The sequence below is a fragment of the Gymnodraco acuticeps genome, unplaced genomic scaffold (genome assembly GCF_902827175.1).
Source record: "Gymnodraco acuticeps unplaced genomic scaffold, fGymAcu1.1, whole genome shotgun sequence".
Lineage (NCBI taxonomy): Eukaryota > Metazoa > Chordata > Actinopteri > Perciformes > Bathydraconidae > Gymnodraco > Gymnodraco acuticeps.
In genome coordinates, this window is record NW_022989867.1 from 2,010,487 (window position 1) to 2,036,869 (window position 26,383).

General features: G+C 42.0%; 1 protein-coding gene across 2 annotated transcripts in view; it reads left to right on the plus strand.

Annotated features, from left to right (window-relative positions):
- The window catches only part of LOC117532853, a 61,332-nt gene that overhangs the window by 24,646 nt on the left and 10,303 nt on the right, over window positions 1–26,383 (plus strand). Inside the window, exons 2-7 of one of the 2 annotated variants that reach the window (XM_034196422.1) lie at window positions 6,524–6,567; window positions 11,531–11,693; window positions 14,078–14,175; window positions 14,579–14,656; window positions 14,870–15,005; window positions 17,092–17,284. In XM_034196422.1, the coding sequence (XP_034052313.1) occupies window positions 6,535–6,567; window positions 11,531–11,693; window positions 14,078–14,175; window positions 14,579–14,656; window positions 14,870–15,005; window positions 17,092–17,284 (701 nt within the window). In that variant the 5' untranslated portion in view covers window positions 6,524–6,534. The remainder of the gene's footprint in view (window positions 1–6,523; window positions 6,568–11,530; window positions 11,694–14,077; window positions 14,176–14,578; window positions 14,657–14,869; window positions 15,006–17,091; window positions 17,285–26,383) is intronic. The other variant, XM_034196428.1, reaches the window with a different exon arrangement.

Genomic DNA, 26,383 nt, shown 5'->3' on the forward strand with positions numbered 1-26,383 from the left:
ATACTTTTATTGCACTGGAGACCACTGGACATTAGTATATGGGCTCAGAACAGTCTCATAATACACACATGCACACAGAAGGATTCACACTTGTATTTCATGATCCGCAAAAGGATTCACACTTGTAAGTCCGTGATAATAACACCCACCCATTTAGAGGGAAGATATGATTGGTCAATTGTAGCCTACTGTCATTTGACATTACTCTCTCGATCAGTTACTATAGCAGGCCCTCTGTGAATTCATAGCTGGACCGCCTGGACTTCCAACAGCTCCTGTCTTCACAGACTCGCGGCTCGCCACTGTTTACATGTATATGAAACGGAACACATTTGTGTGTGCATTGAAAAACACAAGTGTGAATCCTTTTGCGGATCATGAAATACAAGTGTGAATCCTTCTGTGTGCATGTGTGTATTATGAGACTGTTCTGAGCCCATATTAGTAAGCCGCCATCACTACCTCGGTGTAACGGCAAACCTAATCCATGACCAAGCGCTTTAGGTGTGGTCACCACTGTTAGAACAGATAGTGGTCGCAATATGATAGTGGCAGCAAGAATAGTACACTACAAGCATGTACCCTGAGTAGAGCACAATATACAGAGGGGAATCACAGCAGCCATCAGAGTCAGCAGCTTTGTTGATGCTGTAGGATGGTGGTGGCTCAGTCGGCAGAGAATTGCAATAATGGGGTGTTGAAATAAAAGTAGCTGGATTTACGGGAGGGTCAAACTTGGTAATATGATACATTTGTGTTTATTTAGGCTTGGTTATTAATTGAAAGAGGTAAAACGTTAATGGTGAAAACCCCTACTAAAATAGATCTTGTGGCTTGGCTTGGGAATCGGAATGTCACTGGTTCAAGTCCCAGGGCGTCGTACTGCTGAGGTGTCCCTGAGCAAGGCACCGTCCCCTACACTGCTCCCACGCGCCATACATGATGGCTGCCCAATGCTCAGGTGAAATTGTCAAACTCCATACCAATAATTCAGAAATCATCAAAACTAAACAAAGATGGTCTAATAAAGTAAACAACCCTCTGATTTGCTTTTTTGTTTTTTTTACAACACCAAATGGGTTTGTTTTATCTCCCCCGAAAATACTAGTATTTCAAACTTAATCATGCTTCCATTGTGCCTAATCATGAGTAGGCACAGACTATTATTGTCCAGGTTACCTTTGTAACTGATTGACACCATTAGAATTTGACGAAACAAGACCTTTAAAGGAGAGACCATACTGAACTTGGTTGACATGACAGGATTAACTCAACGGGGAAAACCTTGTGTTGCAGCAGCAACAGAAGGGGCCACTGTCTGTTCTCTGGACAGTAGGTGGGCTTTGGGAACAGACTGATCTCAAATGAACCCCTGGTGTGGGATGAGAGGGTGGGCTAAGTAGCAGACACACACACACACACACACACACGCAGGCCAGGGTGAGGATTTTTTCTCTACAGACATCCAGACAGAAGGACTAGAGGATCTGATGCTTTAAACGTCAGTCATCGTAATGCCTCATGCTGAATGGTCTTCGATGACTTAGCTTCCATCTCTTTGTACCTTCAGTATACGTCTGCTGCGTTTCCACAGAAGATGTGTAGTTAGTTAGTCATGCCGAACGCTGCCCTCCATAGTTTGGAGAACACAGTGTTTCCTTTGATTTACTCAGTATCCGTGACACACTGCTCTCTTGTTCAAGTTCATCTTCACTTACTGATTAATATATCTCATGAATATAGGAAATGTCACAGAAGTCGTAGTTGATACCAATACCACTGTGAAAAACAAAACAATAAATCTCATCTACTTCTAGATACCTTGCTTTATAACCTTTTTAATTCTGTTTTTCTTTTTAAGAAGTTCACAAGGTCATAATTCCTCTCTAATATCTATGTAATTTACCTGTGAAAACTTCTGGATTTAGTTTGGCGTCTCACCGAAAACAACATTTTACAAGACTACATTTAACCAAATCAATGTTATAATTTACCTTGGCCTTATATTATATATATTTTATAATATAGTAATATTTATACTGAACCGAGTCTGAACACGTTCTAGTGTAACTCTTTGGAACCTCCTTTCATCGGCTGCGAACAGCTTAGAGGTAACTGCTAATGTTAGCTTTCCTCTATATTTTAACACAGATGTGTTGTTCGCAATGTAACATTATCAGGACAAAATAAGTTAGTCCCCTGAAGGCTTCGATAGTGGTAAATAAGGATGGTGTTAGCAGAGGTTAAAAGAGCGTTAGAGAACTACGATGGTATTTAAGCAATATACAATGTGAAAGGTCCTCTATATCGCCAAGTTTGTCCAGGGTTTTCCACTTTGTCTACCTTAAAAACATGAAGATGGCAGACTGAAAATGGCCAGCTCTCAAAATAGATATGAGCTATCACAAAGTCTTAACATTTCTTAGTTTTATGTGATAATTCACTAATTAATATTTGATTTGATTACTGCTAATAGTTCCCCCTACAAACTACACACTGGCTCTTTGGACACACAGAAATCTTAGGATGTTAGGCAACCAGCCGTGATTGCAGTTGCTCTGGTAAACATAGCATTATACAAATAAAAGTTTACATGTGGGTTTTTCCCACAACTTTAGTAAAGTAAAACTATACTGGTGGTGCAATTAAGCCCCTGTTGATGTTCAGGGTTAATAGATTAGTATTAGGGATGCACGATATTGTTTTTTACCGATAACTTCCTGCTTCTCAAGACCGATACCGATAACCGATAATAATATAATATATATATAAATGTACCTGTAGTTTTTGCACACCTGGTGGTAAAAAAAAGACTAGTAGTGAGCAAATGACATGAGCATTACTACTATGAACAAAACGAACCCTGGGGTCGTCTCTGGCAAACTTCTTGCCTTTTTCAAAAGCCTTGTCGATAGGTAAAAGCCCCGGTGCCTTTGCAGCTGGCTTTGGATTCACCGCTAGTTTAGCAGCGCAGGCGTCTTCGTATGCTTTTAACACACCATCGTAGCGATGGCGATGTTTCAGGTGACAAATCAGGTTGGAAGTATTATAGCTCGTTGCCTTTTTCCCTCCTCGTGGAACTTCTGCATTTGTTAATACAAATAGCAAGCAAACTATCTAACTGTGAAACTTTGAAATAGTCCCATACTACCGGCGACATGTTTGTTTACTGTCCTGGCTTCACGGCCGCACACCCTTTACGTCACAGCCAGGCATGAGTTAGGGAGCGCTGGATTTGTGAAAAACTCCCCTCTTCCTAAACCACTAATACCACAGTACTGGCAAAACGGGAGGAGCCGAGTGAAAAACAAGCGCCCCACACCGCAGTATTATTTTCTTTTTATTATTATCGGATAATAATCGGACCGATAATTATCGGGCTGATAATTATCGTGCACCACTAATTAGTATACAGTGTTTCCCCTAGGATGGAGTCCTGTATCGCCGCTATTTGTATATAGGGGAAACACTGGTATATAATGACTTGGTACCACTTACAATCAATCGTTTGCAACAAGCTAGCTAGCTAACAATAGCAATGATTACTTCCGGTTAGGGTACAGCAGCTGTGTGCGATTTGAGACAACACTGCATGGTCCAAAATCACACGCTGGATAAGTCACAGTGCACAAGATGCCGTACTCAAAGGAAAGTCTGAATTGAGACACAGCACTTGTTCCCTTGTGGCCCCTTACAAAAATAATGTATAATGTACATTTCAGGATCATTCGCCCATTCAAACGTTGTTTATACATGGTTCTCCAATCAGGGCAGTTCACTGCAGATGTCTTACAGCCATCTGTCTATCTGCCTGTCTCTCTGCCTCCACCAGACTGTGTGTGTGTCTGTGTTTTGTGAAGAAGGCTTGTGTTCTCCTGTGACTGTGTGAGGAGGACTTGTGAGGCTCCTCTGTTTTCCTCTGACTTCCTGTTTCCTGCCAATGAATGGGACAACCACATGAGTGCATGTAGAATAGCTAAGTGGTCACCCCCACTCGTCTTTATGACAAGTCTGGAAGAATGGGATTTATACAGAGATCCAGTCGCTGCCGCCTCCGTGTACATGAGATGCTGTGATTCTCGACTATAGAAAGAATCAGCTTCTTTAGCTCACACATCACAGCACTTTGTGACGTACACTGCCCTTCATTTCACTGGCATCACCCCAGGACCAATGGAGCTTTTCAAACTATGTCTCTCTTCACTTTCACAGTGCAGGTCTGTGTCCCTCATTGTCGATGTCCAAATATCAAATCAAGCCAATGGTCGCTGTTGGCCACTGATGGCCTTCAGTCAGTGTATTTTGCCGTAGTTTTTGTGGTGTATTGTCACCGTTTGCACAAGTCCACCCTTGACGACAGTCCGGTTGGGGAGCCCTTCCAGATATCACTCTGATTAGCTATAGCGTGTTTAGAGTGATGCAGGAATGAGTCCAATAACCTGAATATGAGTTGGCATGTAGGTACTTTTGGTTTGCTTGTCACAAAGAACATTATTTTTCGGTTAGATGCTCTAAAATAAGGTCAGCGGTTAATACAAGCTCAATTATTTTTGATGTAATGTTTCATGAATAGAAAATGGTCAGTATGTACCACTTTTGTGAATGATTGAAGCGTTTACATATCAATAAGACAACTAAATGTCATAATGCTGACATATGTCTACTAGGGATGGGTACCGAGGCCCGGTATTAAACGGGCCCCGGGGCTGAATTATTAAAGACCATGGTACCGTTAAGCTCCGACGTTATCGGTCTTTTTATCGTCACTGGAGACATCTAAAAATGGCTTTGTATATGTATTATATATTATGCTACACAAACATTATATTGCCGTTTTAGTGTTGCCAACTCCGTTTCTAATACTGCAAAATGCGTCTATGATTATTTTTAGTATTTTCGATCTTTCCAATCCAGACGAGATCTCTCTCTCCCGTCTGTGTGCGAGGGGGCGGGGCAGCTCCCTTACACACACGTGGCTGCTACATGCAGCAACACACACACACACACACACACACACACACACACACACACACACACACACACACACACACACACACACACACACACACACACACACACACACACGGAGGAGATGGCGGAGAGAACGCGCTCCGATCCGAGGTGTGGTTAAACTATAGCCGTCTCGATGTGGACAAAGTTACCAAAAGTGCAGTAAGAGTTTAGCATGTAAGGGCGGTAACACGAGCAATTTGTCTAAACATTTAGCAAAAGTGCTCCACATTCAGACGGAGGAATGCACCGGGTTCGACTGTCTTTCTAGCAGCTCTGTAGCCCCATCCAGGAGTAACGTTTCCACGTCAGGTGTTATGTATGCTAGCAGCAACACACGGAGTTAACTCAATGATACAAACATGGGTTAATGATTAGAGGAAACTGAGTTACTCTTTATTTTGTTAAAGTTTCAGCTATTCTGTTCACAGTCTGTCATCAGATTATTTAATACGATTTGTTAAAACATTGTTGTTTCTTTTGATGTGAAATATTATGTATTTAATTTAAATAAAAAGCAATGTTAATTTTGTTCACAATTTGTTTAGTTAGTGTACCTTGTTTTTTTCTCCAAAAGAACCGATAAGAGAACCGTTAAAAGACCGGATCGATAAGCGTATCGATAAAGGTAGTAGTACCGTTAAAACCTTAAAGATACCCATCCCTAATCTACGTTAGATTTTTACTTGCATTAGTTTCAGTTGCGAAGTCATTAACTCTCCAATAGTTCTAAGAATGATGTTAATATATGGAGATAACCCTGCTGAAAAAAACCTGGAAGTATCATCAACATTTGTTTGCCACAGAGCAGATTTATTTCAATATTCCGAAGTCCAATGGAGAAATAATGTTGCTTTTCGTTGAGAGGGCCCTTGTGTTGCTGGCTTCCAGGTCGGCCTACAAAAAAAATAATTTCTGCAACACTCTATTGAGTTTAAAATAATCAATATACAGAAGAGAAAGGGAAGTGAGGAAAACAAGCAAACAAAGTGAACAGCGCACAGTCTCTTCATGTTTCATCTTTATTTGCTGATCATTCTAATACACAGATATTTTTACATCTGGGATGAGGTGCTGATTGGGAGTAGTGTGAGAAAGAGCTTTGTTTAATGTATGTATCGTAACATCAGCTGGTATATTTTGCAGTTATAGGCCTTCTTGTTTCCCTTTTCAGAATGACACATACAGTTTACCGCTGCCTGCTGGCGTTATTTCCTCTCACACAGGTGCACAATGTCTTTCCTGAGGTAATAAAGCAAGTGAACAGTGGGCTCCTTTCTTCAAAGACTTCTATACAATTATGTCACTTTTTGTAACACTTGAGTCGCCCCTGCTGGATATTTCAGAGAATGCAGAACCCAGAGGTTCCTCCATTCACATTTATTGCAGAGCCTTTCTATATTTAATTGTAAAAGCCTTAAAACCAATTGTTCATCCATCTGTGTGTGAATGACATATTCCTGTCTGTGTGTGTGTGTTGTGCTGAACTCTGTGCCTCTGTTTCCTTTTCTAGATATCAGTGCCATGAAGCTGAATCCCCAACAGGCTCCACTATATGTAAGTATCTGTCGTTATCACACAGCATCAGAATGATACCAGAAAGCTGCATGATAAAGCCTGTTGGTATATTCTTTAATTCCTGTCTGTTATCTATCTCATTTAAACCGCTGATGGCGGCTAGCAGGTTAGCATTTTTGTTAATGTGCACTGCAATGCTGCTTATCTGCTCTCCTGTGTATTTGAATGTATGTCTAATTTCAAAACCTATAGTTTTTTTAAGTGTTTTAATTGATCCCCTCTTGGTTATTTTTTCTGTTTGTTTTATTTATCATCTTCTTTTAACTGTGAAGCACATTAGAACCCTTTTTGTGTGCTAACAGAGGCAACAATACTAACAGAGCTAATAATGTTATCTTAAAGCTTGGTTAACACAAGCTTAAAGGTTGACGTTTAAGCTTCTGCAACAACTTTATCAGTAAATGGCAGCTTTATAAGGGCACTGTAGAGTGGCGGCCATTAGCTAGCAACGACAGGATTCCAACCCAGTCTCACGGCATTTCGTGTTATAGTCACGACATTTAATCTATTGATTCGTGATCACCAACACGATTTTCCCCTTTTTTTCGTGTCACACAGAACGATTTTAAAAGCAATGTATTTCTATTGGTAGTATCAGTGGCGGCTGGTGGAAAATATTTTTGGTGGGGCTTTTGATATAGTGAGTAAAACATATTTTTTTGGGAGAAATGACCCCTTAAATTAGGACTTCTGGTGATGTAATGGCGCGTCCAGTGCAGCGCGGAGCTCGCTTTAATGCTGCGTTCAGACCGGACGCGATGCGAATATTCGCTTCGCTCTAAACGCTCCTATCGCATCGCTCAAGTCGCTCGAGTTTCACCGCGGCTGCCAGCTGTGTTTACTCGCATCATTCAAACAAGACGCGCTGGCTCGGGAGCTACAACTACAACAAAATGAACATATTTTACCGTGATTAAATTGTAATACACATTTCTAAATGATGCCGACGTAACAACATACTGATACCGGTTAGTAAAAACCATGAATTAATGCTTTGACAAGTCTGCAGACAGAAGGCAGGCGAAAAACCTTTTAGAATGCTTGTTTTCTGAATGGAGCTTGGCTAAGCTAACGTTATATATGTTCCGACCGTCCACACTCACAACAACGGCCTATACAGACATAAATAAACCAGCGACTGTATTCTACATGACACAGACAGTCTGTGGTTTGTACTTGTTTAACTTTTGTCTAGTTTCTGAACAGATCTGCCTGTCCCCGGCTGTTTGAAGAGCAAGCATGGGAAACAAAAGATAGCATTTACCTGTTTGCATCGTTTGCATCCAGCTAGCCTCGTTGATACGTTTTGTCTTTTTCACGAGCTTGCTGTGATATATACAAATCGGGTTGGTCCGGTCCAAGGTCTTTAAGTATCAATTTATCTCCCAAACTTCTCCTTTGGAAAGGATTGGAGAGTAGCTCTTGCACGGAATTGGGTGCGGACCGAGGTCCGGCGACTCCACCTGCACACCATTCTAAATACTGCGTCACCTTGGTCACTCACGAGTCTAAAAAACAATTCACGTCACGTAAGCAACGTGGGCGCCAACGTGAGCGCCCTCGTGACCAAAATATTTGACGGCGCTGATTGGCTGAAATTATGTTTCGGCGGCACAGTTTACTATTGAGACTTTTGCAACGTGCTGGTTGCTGCTGTTTGTCTCGGGGGCTCCGCCCGGTAATGATAAACTAATGCCATGGGCAAGGCCAGGCAGGAAACATGTGACTTATCAGTAACTTTAGACATCGTAACACAATTTTTAACGAGATTTTATTGTAGATTATACATTTTACTGATACCAATTGTATGATATTTACCTTGTTCATTAAAAATAAAAATATAAAATATATATATTTTTTAAATATATATTTTTTTAATATATATTTTTTAATTTAATAATTTTTTTAATGTGGGAAGAGGTGGGGCGGCACCCCTAGCGCCACTAGCGCCCCTATGGGCCGGCCGCCACTGGGTAGTATGTTTCGTGCCTGCAGCACGTCTTTTTGTCCGTTCGGGTCTTGGAAGACCGGAAGCTGTGGGGTTCATAAAAACATCTTCTTACTCAATATCAAGCCACGATTATTGTTTTTATTTTAAATCGTATATGGACTTTTTTTGTCGTCTGTGAGGAAAAGAAATGGGGCTCAGAGCCTCAGAATACTGAAATCTGTATTTTTTTAAACCTTTTTAAAAACAATAATCGTGGCTTGCTATTGAGTAAGAAGATGTTTTTATGAACCTCACAGCTTCCGGTCTTCCAAGACCCGAACGGACAAAAAGACGTGCTGCTGGCACGAAACATACTACCAATAGAAATACATTGTTTTTAAAATCGTTCTGTGTGACACGAAAAAAAGGGGAAAATCATGTTGGTGAACACGAATCAATAGATTAAATGTCGTGACTATAACATGAAATGCCGTGAGACTGGGTTGAGGATTCACATCCACTAATATGCACATGGCTAATACTTGTTTGTTGCTACAATAATGCTCTAAATATGGATTAGAAAGCATACCACTAGTTTGTTACAAGTATTTAATTGTTACACTCGAATGCAGACAATTTTTTCCTGAATGCTACATTGTGAGCAATAAATCTGCGTTTAAATTAGCAAAAGAGCTAGTTAACATTAGCCGTTAGAAGTCAGGTAACTAAGGGCTATTCGTTTGTATTAAGGTGCATTCAAGCACTTTTATTGCTGTTTGACCAACCGACTGCAAACTTAAAATCTCTGCCACTTTCTGAGCAAGAGTGTGGGTGTATGATAGTGTGTGACTTTGTGTGTTGGATCTGAAACATTCCAGTGTGCTATTGTTAGCGTGTGCGTGTTTGGTTGTGGCTGCGTGTTCAGCAGAAGAGTGTGTCATGTTTCACAGCATAAAACCAGGAAAACTGTGAAGGTTCTATTCTGACTTTTTAACCAAAATATCCTTGTCTACTCACCAAGCGCTTATTTAGGGCTTGGTGATGCCATTATTTTCTGTCACAAAAAATATCATTTCACCCCGATAACGTCAAGGTTTAGATCATTTAATATATATTCTATGATAAATATCATGGTTTAGATCAGGGGTTTTAAAAGTGTAGGAAGGTGAGCCTCCCCTCAGAGAACATAAGAACAGCCGTGCCCCCCCTCCCAATTATTATTGCTATTATTATTATTGTTGCTGTTGCTATAATGCAGGGGTATTCAATAGCCGCGTTCACACCGCGTACTTTGCAGTACTCAGTGTGGGGGACTGAGTACAGATCGCGTGTACTTCCCGGAAGATTATGCAAATGAAGCCGCTGACGTCACTTCTTCTTCTGCTTTGAGTTTACTGGCAGGCCGCAAACAACTTCACGGCGTATACTGCCACCCGAAGTCCCCGGCCGGAAGTCCCCGGAGTTGGGGACTGGCTTCAGTAGAAGCTGCTGGGAGTCCCAGCAGCTTCTACTGAAGCCTTCCGAGTAAATCGCCAGAACGCCGACACCTCCTCATCTCCACCGCTCCCATGTTTTTTTTTGTGTTGCCATAAGTTATTCTCTCTCCGTTGGTGCGCGGGGCTAATGCTAATGCTAATAATGCTAATGCTAGCCAATACAATGGCGGCTTCAAAAAACATTTCAGGGTTTTACGGGGCGTGGTTTGCAATTCGCCCAGCCAATCAGAACTGGGGCACTTTTTTCCCCCAGGAGAGTACCACCTCTCTAGCAGGCACTAAACATGGGGCTAAAAGTGCCCTGAACCAAGTGAACTTTTTGGTGTGAACGCAACGGGCACTGGCACTAACGGAACTAAAGGGGAAAAGTACGGGTGAAAGTACTCCGGTGTGAACGCGGCTATTTGCATTTCAAAGAGGTCCAGCAAGAGAACATGTCATTAAACGCTCTGTTTTCGCTGTCTACCTTTCTCTTTTTTGAGCACGCCATTTGAAATGACTCACTGCAGTTTCTCTCTTCTTGTCTCGTCTCTGTGTGTGTGTGTTTGAATCTACCGTGCTGACTCACTGACTGCACCGATTTGATTGGCTGAGTAGCGTCACCTCCTTAAAACATTAAACAATAACTTTTTTAAACCTTTTTATCTTTCTGTTTTAAAATGAATTATTATTATTTTTTTAACATTTTCAACATCGTGGATAAATCCTTATATGCTCCCGGCAACACGCTGAACGTAAACTTTGCCTCCTTATTACACTCACCCCTACTTCAGTGGGTACAATGAGTCTGCGTCTTTGATGCGCACAGGCGGATGATGCGTGGATGCAATGTAGACAGGAATAAACGCAGATCATCCTCTGGCTGCAGCCTTGACTGGTACTTGCTTTTGATCAAAGTGGGGGGGGGGGAGCCTCGCTGCGTGGAAACGGCCCGCTGAACGGACTTCTGTCGCCTCAGCGCAACTAATATGATGCCGTTTAAAAACATAAAAAACTGAGCCGGCCGTCAACGGCCCGCTGACGACCGGCCTTTCTGTGATTCTCCAGAACACACAGATGGCCAGTCCGCCCCTGGGTGGAGGTGAAGGGAATGAGCACTTTTACAGCCTTTTTGGCGAGGTGGGGGAACTTGGTCTTCACAGACAGCCAAAAGTGTGCAAGTGACACTTTACTCGTCTTTTTCTCGTTATTTTTTTCTCACGCTGCGCTGAAGCTCTCTGGCGCCCCCCAGGGAGGCGCGCCTCACACTTTGAAAACCGCTGGTTTAGATCATCTCTTGATAACAATATACACCACCCTTTAGATCTTTTTAAATACAACCATATAAATCAATTCATATCTATATACAAAAATATTCTATCGCATGTATAATTCCATGTACAGTCTCGGGTTGACCTTCAGATCGAGATTGGTTCAGATCTCTCAGCTGGGATCAATCTGGGATGAACTCAACATCACCATTCTGCATCGCTGTCTGGAACAAAGTTGATTTCACTGCCCGTGTGTGTCACTTCAGGGAGAGTGTGTGTTGACTGTTCACCTGGAGGAAGATGATGTGTGTCGTGCTGAGGATGAAGAAGAGAAGGTGGAGTTTTACCTTTTATTCTCAGGATCTACTCAAAGACATCTGACCAGCACGCTGCGAGTCAGCCACGTCACCCTGCAGGCGGTGTGTCCAGGTACACACACACACACACACACACACACACACACACACACACACACACACACACACACACACACACACACACACCCTCTCACTTTGTCTCATAATATAACAGTACATAACATGTTATAATCCTTCTTTATCCTATGATAATATCAACTTTGTTCTGATAAAATTACAACTAACAATATTTTACATTATACACAAATTATGACTTTTTTTAAACAGTTTTGGCAGTAATACCACCTCTAGGTTTATATTCTTGTGGAAAATCGGTTTAAGGGGCAATGAAATAGTTGCAAATAGGGAAGCAACTTCTTATAGCTGAAGTGTATTAGTACCTAATTTCTACTGGAAATGATGTAAGTGACTCGACACTGCATACAAGGCAGTACATGGATGGATGGTTAGATAGTTGGTGGGAGTGATGGATGGAATCAGGTAGGGATGAAGCAATGGAAAAACTGGCCCCTATAGCGGTTATGCAGCGTATGGTTGAAAGCAACTGATTGGTCCCTGGTTTTCCGTTTCAAGAAGGAATGCAACATGGCATCCTACTCATACCCTTCTTGTTACACAAAAGGAATACATTTGAGGTGAGAAAAGAGCTACTGCTCCATCTTGCTTCAAGCTTATAGAACTACATCGTCTAGATTGAAATATTGGTCAAGGCTTTGTGAGCAATCACACTGGTCGGACTCACTTTTTCTTTCTTTATCCAAATACAGACCCCGTCCAACTCACTTCAGCACTCCCATGCACTGCTTCTCTTGCTCTCCATATGAAGTGGATCTGGTGGACATGTGATGTTATTGATAGTATAAGCAGGCGTTTTTAATAAGCTCTGAATAGTTGCAGCATGATTTTAAAATGTCACTACACACCTCTGCCTGTATTACTAGTAGGTGTGCTATGTTGTGTTTATGACCACACCCAGCTGGGATGTAGCGTTCCACAATAGCACAAGGTGTGGCAGGGCATGTAGAGACCTCCAGGTGGCAGCGTGAGATGGGTTTAAGTCAGGGTGTAGTTACTCTTACGCAGGAGATTTTAGTACCAGTACTAAGCAGATTAGTGGTAGGAAGACCAACTCTCCAAAAGTGTAGGCAAAGTCCTTTAAAACCCATTGGCAGTAATTACTGTAGCTGTAAGAAAAGGATGGAGGGGGTGGATGTTTCTCCCTATGATTAAAAGAGCTTCTGTTTGATGCACACACGTTCCTCACTAATGGATTGCATGGAAACATTTACAGCTTATGAGGACACCGTTTTGGATGTGTTATCAGGATTATCAGCAGGTCTTTATACGTCTGGTCAGACTCAGTCATTATTTATTTCCATTACATGGTAGTTGATTCTGATTGGTCAATTGGAGATTCAGCAGTCTGTTTTTACCCAGTAGCAGCCCATTGCTAAGAACGCTCTGTTAAAGGCACCATGTGCAGTCATATCAATGCACAACAAAGTAGTCTGGTCCATTTAACATCAGCTGTGGCCAAAAAAACAAGAAGTGTCAATCGGTTAAATAATTTAATTGCGTTAGTGAGAGTAATAATATGTGATTAATCCTGATTAATCAAGTGAAAAATACTAGTATTTCCTTGAGTTTTTCTGGTGTTGTAATAAACAAATGCATGACAAGTTGATAAGAGAAATCAGAAGGGTCTTTACTTTGCCATAACATGATCTCTGAATTAATAGCATGATTTCTGACAATTTCTTGACACTTAGCCAAAGCATCGACAAAGCCGCTGTCATGGAGAGGCACTGTGACCCCCCTCTGTGTAATGTGTCATATTATCTCTGCTGCTATCATACTGCGAGCACTATCTGTTCCTAATCCTTTTTTACGGCCTTATGTTGCCAAATATTGAATAAAATATGCATCATTAGCCAATATTAGCTTTAACAAGCTGAACCAACTGCGCCCAAACTAGCACCAGCACAGAACTACTATGCAACACATTTCAGAAGAAAATGGTTATTTGAGAATGAAAAACGTTACATTTCCTGAATATGTTTTCCCTCAGATTGCCATCTGATCACTCAATGTGGTTTGTTTTATGTGGAAGTTAGTGGCTGACAGTGGTGAAGTTGCTCTGATTTGACTCCTGAAGGCTGGGTCACAAGTACACAAGTCATTATCTCTCAGTAGCCCCACCTTTTTCTGTCTGTTAGCACATCATGTAGTCGATACTGCCTCTGCCTCAGCTGCTTGTGCTGCCAATAAAACACAACCTTGTATGTGTGTGTGTGTGTGTGTGTGTGTGTGTGTGTGTGTGTGTGTGTGTGTGTGTGTGTGTGTGTGTGTGTGTGTGTGTGTGTGTGTGTGTGGTGTGTGTGTGTGTGTGTGTGTGTGTGTGTGTGTGTGTGTGTGTGTGTGTGTGTGTGTGTGTAGCTCATAATGTGTGTGAGCAGGTCTTGGTGACGTTATGCTGGGTTCAGCCTGATGGAGCAGTGGACTCGCGCTCTCAGGAGACCTTCTGCTTCGTACAGGTAACAATTCATAACAATATGTGATATGGAAATGGCAATATTTGCTGACTTTTATCCGATATCTATAAATCCATTCAATCTGTCCTTTGGTGAAAATACGTGGTGCTTTTTCAGAATTTATCATGTAAAAAGTCAGATATCCAAAAGGAACCCAAACATATTTTTTACATTTCCATTTTGATTGGCAATGCTGTTCCACAACGGTTAATTATGTAATATTTTACATCATTTTTAAGAGTGTCTCATTAGTTGACAAGAGCAGCTGATGAAACCTTTTGAAACGTTAAATGAAACTGACTGATGTGGTTATAAATGTCCTCAAATTAAGGATGTGCACATAAGGATGGCATTGTTGTGTGTCTGTGATGTTTCTTGTGAATTGTGAATTTCGTGCTGTGTGCAGGACTTGGCTCTCGACATGGCCCACTTCCTGCTTGACAGCATAGCTCCACAGGAAGCATTACTATTGGATGATGAGCAGGTAAGACAAGAAGCTCTAAAAAGTTGACTTTTTTTATTTGATATAAAATGTAATCTTTTGGGCTTTTTATGCTATTACTTTCACTATTATATTCTTTTAGATTTTGTAGAGAATGATTTGAATTAATTTGCTTTGTGTCTGTAAGTAAGACATGTAACATAATTAAAAAGGGGACACAGAGAAGATGAAATGATTTCATTTTGTGTGTTGAAGGAGTGTGAGCGGTTGGACAAGAGTCTGGCTCTGGCCCTGAGACACCTGAGGACTCGACCCGGGATTCACACACACAGTGGTAGGGACGGACACGACAATGACACACATGATGAAACGAGCACAGATGTGTCCACTGGTGAGACAGTTTTTAATTAATCCCCAAATCTGTTTTATAAAAACAGGCATAACGGGCTAAACTGCCTGAATGTTCTCTGTTAACTCACTTTGACCTTTCTTTCTTTATAGCTTTAACATTAGCAAGCTAAGCTACATAGTTCACACTTCACAAAGCCAACAGTGGATGGTTTAAACTGTTATTGTCAATGGAGTTGTGCAGGAATCAGTCTTAAAACTGGACATTACGTAGCATTATATCCCTTCCTGGTTCCCCCCATCTCAAATTCAATGGTTTTTTAGCATGTTTTTGGTTAGGTGCTGGAAATAAGATAAGTGGTTAACACAAGCTTAAAATATTTCACGTCTTGTTTTACGACATAAGACAAGTGGCTAAACGAGACTACTAAACACTCTGAACATTAGCCGCCGTTAACTTAGCAGTGTTGACTTGAAGTCATGCTACCGTGATGTAGTTTGTTTAAAGCATAACTTCTACTGATTACATTTACGTTCAACTATCATACAAGTGGTGTTAATATTTGGACAATATCACGCTAAACAAAATGTGCAAAAATGTAGCATAAACACCTGTTTGACAAATATCACATTTTCTGTGATATTCCAAAATCCAATGGAAAAATCCAATTGTTTTGTGCCGTCGTCACTGAACCACTCTATATTACACCACAGAAAAAAGCTGACAGTGCGTCTCCTATTAATGCCACCGCTCAGTTGTCACTCATCCGTTGCTGTGGGAAACACCCAGCCTGAAAAAGTCATGTAGCTGATGTGTTCCACCACAGACAGTCACATAATTACTCTGTAGGACTTACTCACCGTTTGAGTTTATTACACAGCTGCATGCTGCTCTCTTCAGATCTAACGTGTCACATCTGAGTGACTTTACACAATCTGACCTGAAGCCAATTCCAATACCCAACTCAGTGTATTGGTGACCAATGATCTCTGTGTGTACTGATGAACATTTACATGGTCATACAGCATTTCAATAATGTTTTACATAGTCCAGAGGGTTATGAGGTGTACAGCAGATAAAAACTGTTTTTGTTCAGGCCTTCTGTAGCTCTTAACCTGAAACCTGATAAAGCACATGGCCAGTTTTTAAATAAGTTATTTATCAAGTATGTTAAATATGTTATCCACTCGTTCCTCTCAATTTAACTCAAGTTATTGGCTCTCTATGGAACTATGCCTTGCCCAATTAGGGGTTTTTCTATTGTGAGGTACGGTAGATGTGGAATTGACTGAGCGGAACAGAGGTGGCATCATCTAGTTGAGTCACATTTGGCTCTTATCCAGTGACTTATGGTGATAAAGAATTGGTCTCCTAGCTTTATATGTCATGTCACTATGTTGTATTCAACATAAAGAAAAAGATAAAAATCAATCACATTTGTTTGTAAGTTGATGTACTGTCTGCCCAAAGATCATTGAGTTTTTAAAAAATGTGTATTTGCATTTTAAGAAATGATATGATTACAGGTCAGAGACAATTAAATAGAGTTGAAACTAAAATACATTTATCACCAAATAACAAATCAGAAAAAAAACAACTGATGAACAATCATTTATGGAATATATTGAATAGATAACAGATACATCATTATTACATAATTTTACATGAATACATTAATTGTCACATCTAACCGGATGGTCACATTAGTAATGTTTTTGTGTATTCTCTCCAGTATTTTAAAATGAATTATTCTTGTTGAATTTGAGGTGCCTTAAATACTGAATTGTTTTTTTTCCAGTTGTTTGAGTTAATTGTATTATGAATGTTTTTGCACATTAGTTCCCAATCCATTGTTAAAATAATGCAGGAAAGTCCTTTTCCCTTTTAGTTCTATCAATGACTGTACTTTATTTATCTTGAAGGTAAAAAATGGTTAGAAGTTTTTACAATTATCTCTAAATCTTGAGCTGGTAATACCCACATTCAAACACAGACTAATATCAGTAAACTGATATGTTGGTGAAAAGCTACCGTCCCTTATCTCTCTCCACCAGGAGGGGTCTACCTCGCTCCATCCTATCTCATCAGTCAACCCCCCCATCTAACTGTTGTTCTTCCCCCCCTCCAGCGGAGCCTCCTCGCCAGCAGCTCTCAGGCCTGCTGCACCTGGCAGCCAGTCACGGTCTGCGCACGGTGGCAGCGTTCCTCCTGCAGCAGCCGGGGGCCCGCCGGGCCCTGAGGACCCCCAACGCCCGGGGGCTGACTGCAGCCTGTGTGGCGCAGAGCAGAGGGCACGAGCAGCTGCTGGAGCTCTTCACCCAGTGAGTACCTCTATATGTGTGACCAGAATCAGAGATGTGTTTGGATTTATTGGGAAAAGAGCAACTGTCCCTGCTATATGCACATGGCTTTACTGAGTTCTAGGGAAGGGGATTGCTTCCAGAAGTTCATCAAGGCAAAATATTTAATTGTCACGAAAACAGAAACATAAAAAAAAAATCTGAACAGAATCATCAGAATATCCTTATTGTCATCATAAACTCGTAGGATGCTCTCACTGCAGGAAAAATAAATAGAAATAGGCACAAATAAATACAAGCAATAAGCAGGGTTCGTACGGGTGCTGGAAATCTTTGAAAATGCTTGACATTTTATGAGGTGTTTTCAAGGTTTGAAAAGTGCTTGAATTTTGGGAATGGTGCTTGAATTTGGGATAAAGTGCTTGAAATTGTAAATGCTTTACTTCGCTTTTTAGATGAAAAGAAAATAAAGAAGTCGGAGCACGCTTAATTGCTTCACTTTTACATAAAACAGCTCTGCTCCGGCCTTCCCGCGCTATGCGCGTGACCTGCAAGTGTTTTTGTTACGTGTGACCTGGGCATTCTGATGAGAGTGATAAATGACTGTATGCCAGGAGGTTGCAGTTTCAATGAGCGTTGGCTAGCAGAAGACAAATACAAGCCATGGCTAAGACGAGGGTCAAGCCCACGAGTAGCCTCCTGCAAAGTTTGCAAAAAAATAATTTCAGTTGTTCACGATGGGAGAGTCTGCGCTGACGAGCCACATGAAAGGTACGCCGTAGTAGAGCATTTTGGATTAGGCTAACGTTGCATGTTACGTTTGTTTAAGTTAACGTTAGCTCGATGAGGGATAATAATTGCAGGGGACAATCACTTCAGAGGAGCGTACCTATGTTAATATGTGCGTTACAGTCGCCATCCTGTGGTGTTCAGAGGATGAAGCACTCACTGTTGTAATTCAACCCAGTCTCACAGCATTTCGTGTTATAGTCACAAAATATAATCTATTGATTCAACACAGAACGATTTTAAAAGCATGTACAGGGCCGTCCCTCCCTACAGGCCGATCATGCAGGCTGCATGGGGCCTCACATTGTGCAGGGGGCCTCGGCTTATGAGCTCGGCTTGTGCGTCCCTCCCCCGCTGACACGTGAGAGTGAGAGGTGACAAGGGGAGCACGTCTGTAACCCGACACCTTTGCAATGAATCGACATCTGACCAATCACGGCTTTGATACGGCCACTAGTGCAGGTGAAGAGATGTCGGTGAAAAGACAGTTTCAGTCCGGCGCAAGCAAGAGGGGAAAAAAACAAAACATGAAGAAACTAGAGCATCACTCGAAGGTGGGTTATTGTATGAGTCAAATGTACAACTTGCGAATGTTGTATAAGTCAAATGTCAAACTTTTGCCAATTGCCATATGAAAACATCAGCTGCAATCCACGACATGAAGAAGGCAGTCTCTGCATAGCATATAGGCTAATGGAGATTAAGTTATTTCCAGTAGGGATGCTCCGATCGATCGGTCACCGATCAAGATCGGCCGATACTCACTCTCTACCGATCGATCGGTGCTCTCTAAACATGCCGATCGTGAGAGCTGATCGCATGACGTAAAATACATGACACTTTTCTCTGTGCGCTGCAAATCAAGCTCGACAAAATGGCTTCACCGGTCTGGCATTATTTTAAGGTGTCCGAAAAAGACAGTAAAATAGCAGTATGCAACGTGTGTGTGAAGCAGAAATCCTGCAGCTCCGCCCGCCGGACCGGTGAGCGGAGCGAAACACACAAGAGTTAGACCTAACACACTTAGCTATTTTATCTACCTCTGGAACAAGCTAAACTAGTTATACATATGTTTATTCTTCACTGTCGGGTCACTCATACGACTGGATCAGTGAGCTGCATGAGATACTGACAGGCTGTCAGGAGAGAGGGGGAGAGAGGAAAAGAGAGCGCTTCCGCTAATTTCTCCCGTGTTATTATCCAAAGTTAATGTAAACTTGAATAATGTACTTCATTTGAATGTAATAATTAAGTTGATTGTTGTTTGTGGAAGCTCCAGTGAATGAGCCCCATTAACTGAGTTTTAAACATCACTTTAAATGGAAGATTTAAAGTGATGTTTAAATCTTCCATTTAGGCCCCGCCCACTCGATCGGATCAGCGATCGGTATCGGCCGATACTGATTCCGGCGATTGGCCCCAAAATTGGCGATCGGAGCATCCCTAATTTCCAGCATTCTTTATTTACCATTCATTCAAGTATGTTATGCCTTTTATCTGTCTGTCTAGTTGGCTTACATAACCGTTAAAGTTTACAGCCTAAAAAACATGGAGCATTTTTCCCCTTTTATTCATTTTTATGTCAATTTGCATATTTCATGGTGATGCTCAGCCTCTCCCCTTAACTCCTAACAGTCATCATCATGTCAACCACAACACAGAGAAATACTGATAGAAATGTGTGTGTAGTTGTTGATACATTGCTGACAGAGGGAACTACATTTGAATACAGATTTAAGAAATATCAGTTTTTGAGCATGTCATAAGCTTGTTTTGTCTTGACTATATTACAACTATATTATAATAAAATAATATAGTATTTATATTATTGAATTGATTATTATTATTATTAGTAGATGTAGCTTATTTGCATTAATTATATTTGAATCTTTTTGAGGCTAGTATTTGGCAGGAAATGCAGACGTATCACCTGTAAACGCATACTGAACGACATACATGCACATTTACCATTTACCTCACTGTATACAAAAGTAACTGTGTTGATAATAATAACAAACAGGAATTATATTTGCAAAGTAGCCTACTTTGTTTCCAAAAAAATTGTTTCACTCCTGTCAGTTGGGGGGGGGGGGCCTCATCTCACAATGTCGCTTGGGGCCCCAAGTTGGCCAGGGACGGCTCTGGCAATGTATTTCTACTGGTAGTATGTTTCATGTCTAAACCAAATGTGACTTGCTCTATCAAAATCAGTCACATTGACCCAAAGACACATTTTCGTTTGTATTACTGGTCTGGGGGAAGCTCGCGGGTATGTGTGTGTGTATTGTGTTTGTGTACCGGGGAAACACTTACAAGAAACACCGGCTGTTGTTATGCCTGCTGTGACATTAAGTTACTCCGTTCTCCGCTTGTAATTAGGCCGTTACAAGCTTCAAAGTTGTATTTCTCATCTGAATTTGCCGAAACAAGTTTAATATTCTGAAAGCCAATACTTTGTTTATTTGAAAAGAGATGAAAACAAACTGTAACGGACCCTGCTGTGTTATCTATGATTACTATACGCCCTTACTTCATAATTTCAGCGGAGGGAGGGGGAGCGGCGCTGCGGAAGAGCAGGGTGCGAGTTGAGAGGTGCCTCTTCTTCCCTTTACAAGCTTCAAAAATGTATTTATCATGAGATTTTGGCAATAACAGTTTCATATTCTGAAAGCCAAGACTTTGTTTATTTACAACAACAAAACAAAACATCCGAACCCTGAAAAAGCTGTTGCGACTTCCGACTGATTGCGACAAATAATAACAAATTAGAAGGAAAAAAATATATACAGATTTCAGTGTTCTGAGGCTCTGAGCCCCATTTATTGTCCTCACGGACAGCAAAAAAAAGCCAGACATTATGCGATTTAAAATAAAAACAATAATCGTGGCTTGATATTGAGTAAGAACCATAGACTGTATATATAAAGGTAAGAACATGTTTTATGTAAAAGTAGTCATTGTGCAGATTGGTCCATTTCAGAATAATATATATGATGTGTTTTATAATGATTGATCATTAAAGTGTTCTCAAAGCTGGTAAAGATGCAGCTAGTTTGAATGACTTTGTATACTGCAGGGTAGCTTGTGGATTTACTCCAGGTGGAACTAAAGTCTGATTTAACACTTGATTATATTTACCATCATTCATCCACATCTGTAAAGCAACTAAAGGTATTAAATACATGTAGTGGAGTCAAAGTACACCATTTACCTCTGACTTATGTTTACTGCCAACCTAAAAGTACCTCAAAAATAGTAACCAATAATATATTGATAAGTTATTTGGCTGATTGTTTTATATTGGCTCAGCCAGGTTATATGGGATGCCTTACAGATCTACTTGTCTACTTACAGATGGGTCACTCATTTTGAAATATTAAACTTAGTTTTCTTTTCTATAATTGTTCATCCTCATGTAGAAGGCTATCACGAAACACACATTTGGTAGTAGCAGTAGTAGTAGTAGTAGTAGTAGTAGTAGTAGTAGTAGATGACAGGCATAGCTGTTAAACATATAACATATTTAAAATAATACTACTGGGGTTCAATCAGTCATTAAAATAATATAGAACATTTATCCATTCAATCATTAATTAATTAATTAATTCCTTCATGACAATGCATACTGTATAGGAGAGGTCAAGACATAGTGAGCATCAGGCAAAGCAGTTGCATGTGTGTACCAGGGTGTTTGTAATAGTGTCCCTGAAGGTGCGGGGGGAGATAACGGTCTCCATCTTCAAGGTTTTTTGTATGATATTCCAGCTATCAGCTGCTGCAAACTGAAAGGCGGAGCGGCCAAAGGATGTATGGGCTTAGGGGATCTTTAGCAGGATGTTTGTAGCTGACCGTGTGTTGTGCGTCAGGGGTGGGTCGGGGTTGCAGTAATTGTGACATTGGAGTCCTGCGGGAGTAAGACTGACAAAGACATTGGAGTCCTGCGGGAGTCACGAGGGTGTCAAAGAGGAGGCAACTCCTACTCTGATTGAGCTAATTACCGCTGGTGTCTTATTTTCTTTTCTTTTGTTGTTTAGCCCCTCATGCTATAATCATGTGTATTTTCTCCATTCCTGTTCATGTGTCTTCTCGCAATTATCACTGGCCCCGTGTATCTCCTAATCGCTATAACCGGCCTGCTCTCGTCTATCCCACATGCTCCACTGAGATCCAACATCTAGTTTCAGGTGGCCTGTGGAACTGCCAGTCAGCTGTTCCTAAGGCTGACTTCATCTCTGGCTACGCCTCCCTGCAGACCCTGGATTTCCTTGCTCTCACTGAGACCTGGTTTACTCCATTCAACACATCCACCCCAGCAGCTCTCTCCACAGCATATTCCTTCTCACATACACCCAGACCCACTGGCAGAGGAGGTGGCACTGGTCTCCTGCTCTCTCCCAAATGGAGCTTTTCCCTCTTCAAGCTACCTAACTTCACTCCTTCCACCTTTGAATTCCATGCCGTCACAGTAACCCATCCTATACAGTTAACCATTGTTGTTCTCTACCGTCCACCAGGCGCCTTGGGGGACTTCTTGGAGGAATTAGATAATCTCCTCTCACACATCCCTGAAACTGGTCCTCCCGCTGTACTTCTCGGAGACTTCAACCTCCAGACAGGGAAGATAGACGAACTAACATCTCTGTTAACCGCCTTTGCTTTCTCGCTGTCTCCGTCCCCACCAACTCATAAAGCTGGCAATGTCCTTGATCTCATATTCTCAAGGAACTGCACTACTTCTAACCTCTGTGTTACAAACCGCTCCACACATCCGATCACTTCTTCATTTCATTCTCTCTACCCCTTTCCAAACATAACAAACTAATCTCTTCTCATCCTGCACCTGTCCGCCGTAACCTTCGTTCCCTCTCCCCCTCTACCTTTGCCTCATCGGTGCTCTCAGCCCTCCCTTTCTCTGACTCGTTCCAACTCCAAACTCTCATCCTCTCTGGACTCTCTCTGTCCTCTCACATCTCGGCAGGCTCGTCAGTCCCCTCCTGCTCCCTGGCTAAATGACGCACTGCGTGCTAATAGAACCGTCCTTAGGGCAGCAGAGCGGAAACTGTGGAAATCCAAACACCATGACGACCTCCTAACCTATCAGGCTCTCCTCTCCTCTTTCTCTGCTTTGATCTCTCAGGCAAAAAGCACTTTCTTTCAAGATAAGATCCAATCTTCCTATTCCAATCCCAAAAAACTATTTTCCATCTTCTCCACCCTCTTGGACCCTCCCAAAGCCCCTCCCCCCTCCTCACTTCTGTCAAGCGACTTTGTTAACCACTTTGAAAAAAAGGTTGATGATATTCGCTCTTCTTTTTCTGACTCACCTTTACTCACCGCTGGGTCACCAGACCCTCCTTCCACCCACACACTAACCTCCTTTTCCCCTCTCTCTCCAAGTGAGGTTCTTACCCTCATTACCTCTGCCCGTCCTACCACCTGTCCTCTGGACCCTATCCCTTCAAACCTCCTTCAGACTATCGCTCCTGATATTCTACCGTTTCTCACCCATTTCATCAACACTTCTCTAACTTCTGGTCACTTTCCAAACAGTCTCAAGGAGGCAAGAGTAAACCCTCTCCTAAAGAAACCCACTCTCAACCCGTCTGATGTTATAAACTACAGGCCTGTCTCTCTACTCCCGTTCCTGTCTAAAACACTTGAACGCGCTGTCTTTAAACAACTCTCCTGTTATCTCCATCAGAACAACCTTCTGGATCCGCACCAGTCTGGTTTCAAGGCAGGTCACTCCACAGAAACTGCTCTCATTGCTGTCACTGAGGAACTGCACACTGCCAAAGCAGCATCCCTCTCCTCTGTCATCATCCTGTTGGACCTGTCTGCTGCATTCGACACGGTGAACCATCAGATCCTCCTTCACACTCTCCAAGAACTTGGAGTTTCAGGCTCTGCACTTTCCCTCTTCACCTCATACCTCAAAGACCGTACCTACAGGGTAACTTGGAGAGGGTCCGAGTCCGACCCTTGTCAATTAACTACAGGGGTCCCTCAGGGCTCTGTTCTTGGTCCCCTCCTCTTCTCCCTGTACACAAACTCGCTCGGATCAGTCATTAGCCCGCATGGTTTTTCATACCACTGCTACGCTGACGACACCCAATTAATTCTGTCCTTTCCCCGCTCAGAGACCCAGGTCGTCGCACGCATCTCTGCTTGTCTAGCTGACATCTCTCAGTGGATGTCTGCTCATCACCTCAAGCTCAACCTTGACAAGACTGAACTGCTTTTTCTTCCGGGAAAAGATTGTCCCACTGACAATCAACATCGGCACCTCTGTTGTTTCCCCGACTCAGACTGCAAGGAATCTGGGTGTGATCCTAGATAACAATCTGTCCTTCACTGGAAACATCGCTGCTACAACCCGTTGCTGCAGATACACGCTTTTCCAACATCAGGAAGATACGTCCCCAGCTGACCCAGAAAGCCACGCAGGTTCTGGTCCAGGCTCTCGTCATCTCACGCCTAGACTACTGCAACTCCCTCCTGGCTGGTCTACCTGCATGTGCCATCCGACCTCTGCAGCTCATCCAGAATGCAGCGGCTCGTCTGGTCTTCAACCTTCCTAAATTTTCCCACACCACTCCGCTCCCTTCACTGGCTTCCGGTAACTGCTAGAATCCACTTCAAGACACTGGTACTTGCTTACCATGCTGCGAATGGATCTGGCCCTTCCTACATCCAGGACATTGTTAAACTGTATACCCCAGCGCGTGCACTACGCTCTGCATCAGCCAAACGACTCGCTGCACCCTCGCTGCGAGGGGGACCCAAGTTCCCATCAGCAAAAACACGTGGGTTTGCTATCCTGGCTCCAAAATGGTGGAATGAGCTCCCCATTGACATCAGGACAGCAGAAAGCTTACACACCTTCCGGCGCAGACTGAAAACTCATCTCTTTCGACTCCACCTCGAGCGTTAGAATTACTAACAAAGAACTGCTAACAGAGCACTTATATACTAAGAAAGGACTGGCTTATCTAAAGCCAGTTGAGTAGCACTTGAAATGTTTGGCTCTATGAAACCTGATGTACTTATATGATTCTGTTTTCTTCAAGGTTGTGTCTTCCTGGTCGAATGTACGTATTGTAAGTCGCTTTGGATAAAAGCGTCAGCTAAATGCAATGTAATGTAATGTAATGTAATGTGTGAGGTAGAAGGGGGTGAGGCCTAGTAGTGTTTTATAAACAAACATCAGCCAGTGGATGTTGCGCCTGGTCTCAAGACAGGGCCAGTTTGCCAGAGAGTACAGGTCACAGTGGTGTGTCCTGTAGGGGGCATTGGTGGCGAAGCGGATGGCGGAGTGATACAGAACGTCTAAATCAGGGGTGCCCACACTTTTTTGGCTGGTGAGCTACTTTTGAAATGACCAGCTCACCGAGGTCTACCAACCAAAAATAAAATCCCAAATTGCAAGGGTTGCTGAATAACACGTTTTATTTATACATGGGATAATAGGGCTGCAACCAACGACTAATTTGATAATCGATTAATCTATCGATTAATGAAACGATTAATCGACTATTCGGACTATTATTGTATGCCTTGCACAATTTCTCAAACGCTCTTATTTAGCCATCAACTTTTAGATTTAGTTTGAGGTTGTTTTAGGCATGTGGAAACTAACAATGAAGACAATAAAGATGAATACTTGATTCAAAAATACATATATTAATAAATTAACTTAACAACTTGTTTACAAAATTAACATTGCTTTTTATTTAAATTAAATAAATAATATTTCACATCAAAAGAAACAACAGTGTTTTAACAAATCGTATTAAATAATCTGATGACAGAACTGTAAACAGAATAGCTGAAACTTTAACAAAATAAAGAGTAACTCTGTTACCTCTAATCATTAACCCATGTTTGTATCATTGAGTTAACTCCGTGTGAAGCTGCTAGCATACATAACACCTGACGTGGAAAAGTTACTCGCTACAGAGCTACTAGAAAGACAGTCGAACCCGGTGCATTCCTCCGTCTGAATGTGATGCACTTTTGCTAAACAAAGACAAATTGGAAAAATTGCTCGTGTTACCGCCCTTACATGCTGAACACTCTTGGCAAGGAGCATTGTCCACCTCAAGACGGGTAACATTTAACCTTGGAGCGCTTCTCTCCGCCATCTCCTCCGTGTGTTGCTGCATGTAGCAGCTGCGTGTGTGTAAACTGCCCCGCCCCCCTCGCACACGGGGGAGAGAGAGATCTCGTCTGGATCGGAAAGATCGAAAATACACCGACCATAGACGCATTTTTTTTGTCTTTTTGCATATTAGAAACGAGTTGGCGACACTAAGACTGCGAGATAATGTT